Here is a 606-nt window from a genome sequence, read left to right as displayed (position 1 = left end):
TGGCCGGCCTGCGCGGCCCTCACCTTGTCCGAGTCCAGGTCGGGGTCGGCCTGGCACAAACGGTACAGGAAAGATTTCGGATCCCGGCACAGCGTCTGCCGGGTGGTGAGAAAATACGTGCCGCCGACGTTGAGCCGGACCCACTTGGACACGCTTCCCACCAATTCTCTAAACGCAAGTCACTGGGAAGGGAAGACGAGCGACCGTGTCAACTGCCCCTTGCCAGCATCAAGTCAAACGTCTGGAATGTGAAAAGCGAAGGACGCCAGGGTTCTCCGATTCCAAACCCAGGAAGTGCACTGGGACGGAGAAGAGACGGTGCTGACACACCAGGGGCCACAGAGTCTAGGGAGGAAAAGAAAGTAGATCCACTACAAGTCCGGGATGTGGGGAACCTCTGGCACCGAAGATCAGTGAGGGCTAGATAGACAGGCGCAAGGTGGAGTGGCTGGGGATCCTCGAGAGTAGGTGCTAGGGCGCCATCCCCTCTCTTCCCGGCCGAGAGCAGGGAGTTGGGGGAGTCGGATCGAGCTAGTGACAAGGGGAGTGCGGGGCTCGGAGCCCGGGACGGGCCTCCTCTGCGTGGGGTAAGGGGTGTGCGGCGGG

The 606-nt window shown here is 61.6% G+C and overlaps 1 protein-coding gene across 1 annotated transcript in view; it reads right to left on the bottom strand.

Annotated features, from left to right (window-relative positions):
- Positions 1-606, bottom strand: part of KCTD5 (potassium channel tetramerization domain containing 5) — a 34,119-nt gene that overhangs the window by 33,286 nt on the left and 227 nt on the right. The window contains exons 2-3 of the mRNA XM_014542184.1: positions 396-420; positions 24-166 (exon numbers count right to left, since the gene is read on the bottom strand). Coding sequence (XP_014397670.1) covers positions 24-166; positions 396-420 — 168 coding nt within the window. The remainder of the gene's footprint in view (positions 1-23; positions 167-395; positions 421-606) is intronic.

The sequence above is a fragment of the Myotis brandtii genome, unplaced genomic scaffold (assembly GCF_000412655.1).
Source record: "Myotis brandtii unplaced genomic scaffold, ASM41265v1 scaffold292, whole genome shotgun sequence".
NCBI lineage: Eukaryota > Metazoa > Chordata > Mammalia > Chiroptera > Vespertilionidae > Myotis > Myotis brandtii.
Note: the sequence above shows the minus strand (reverse complement) of the source record. Positions and strands in the feature narration are given on the sequence as shown.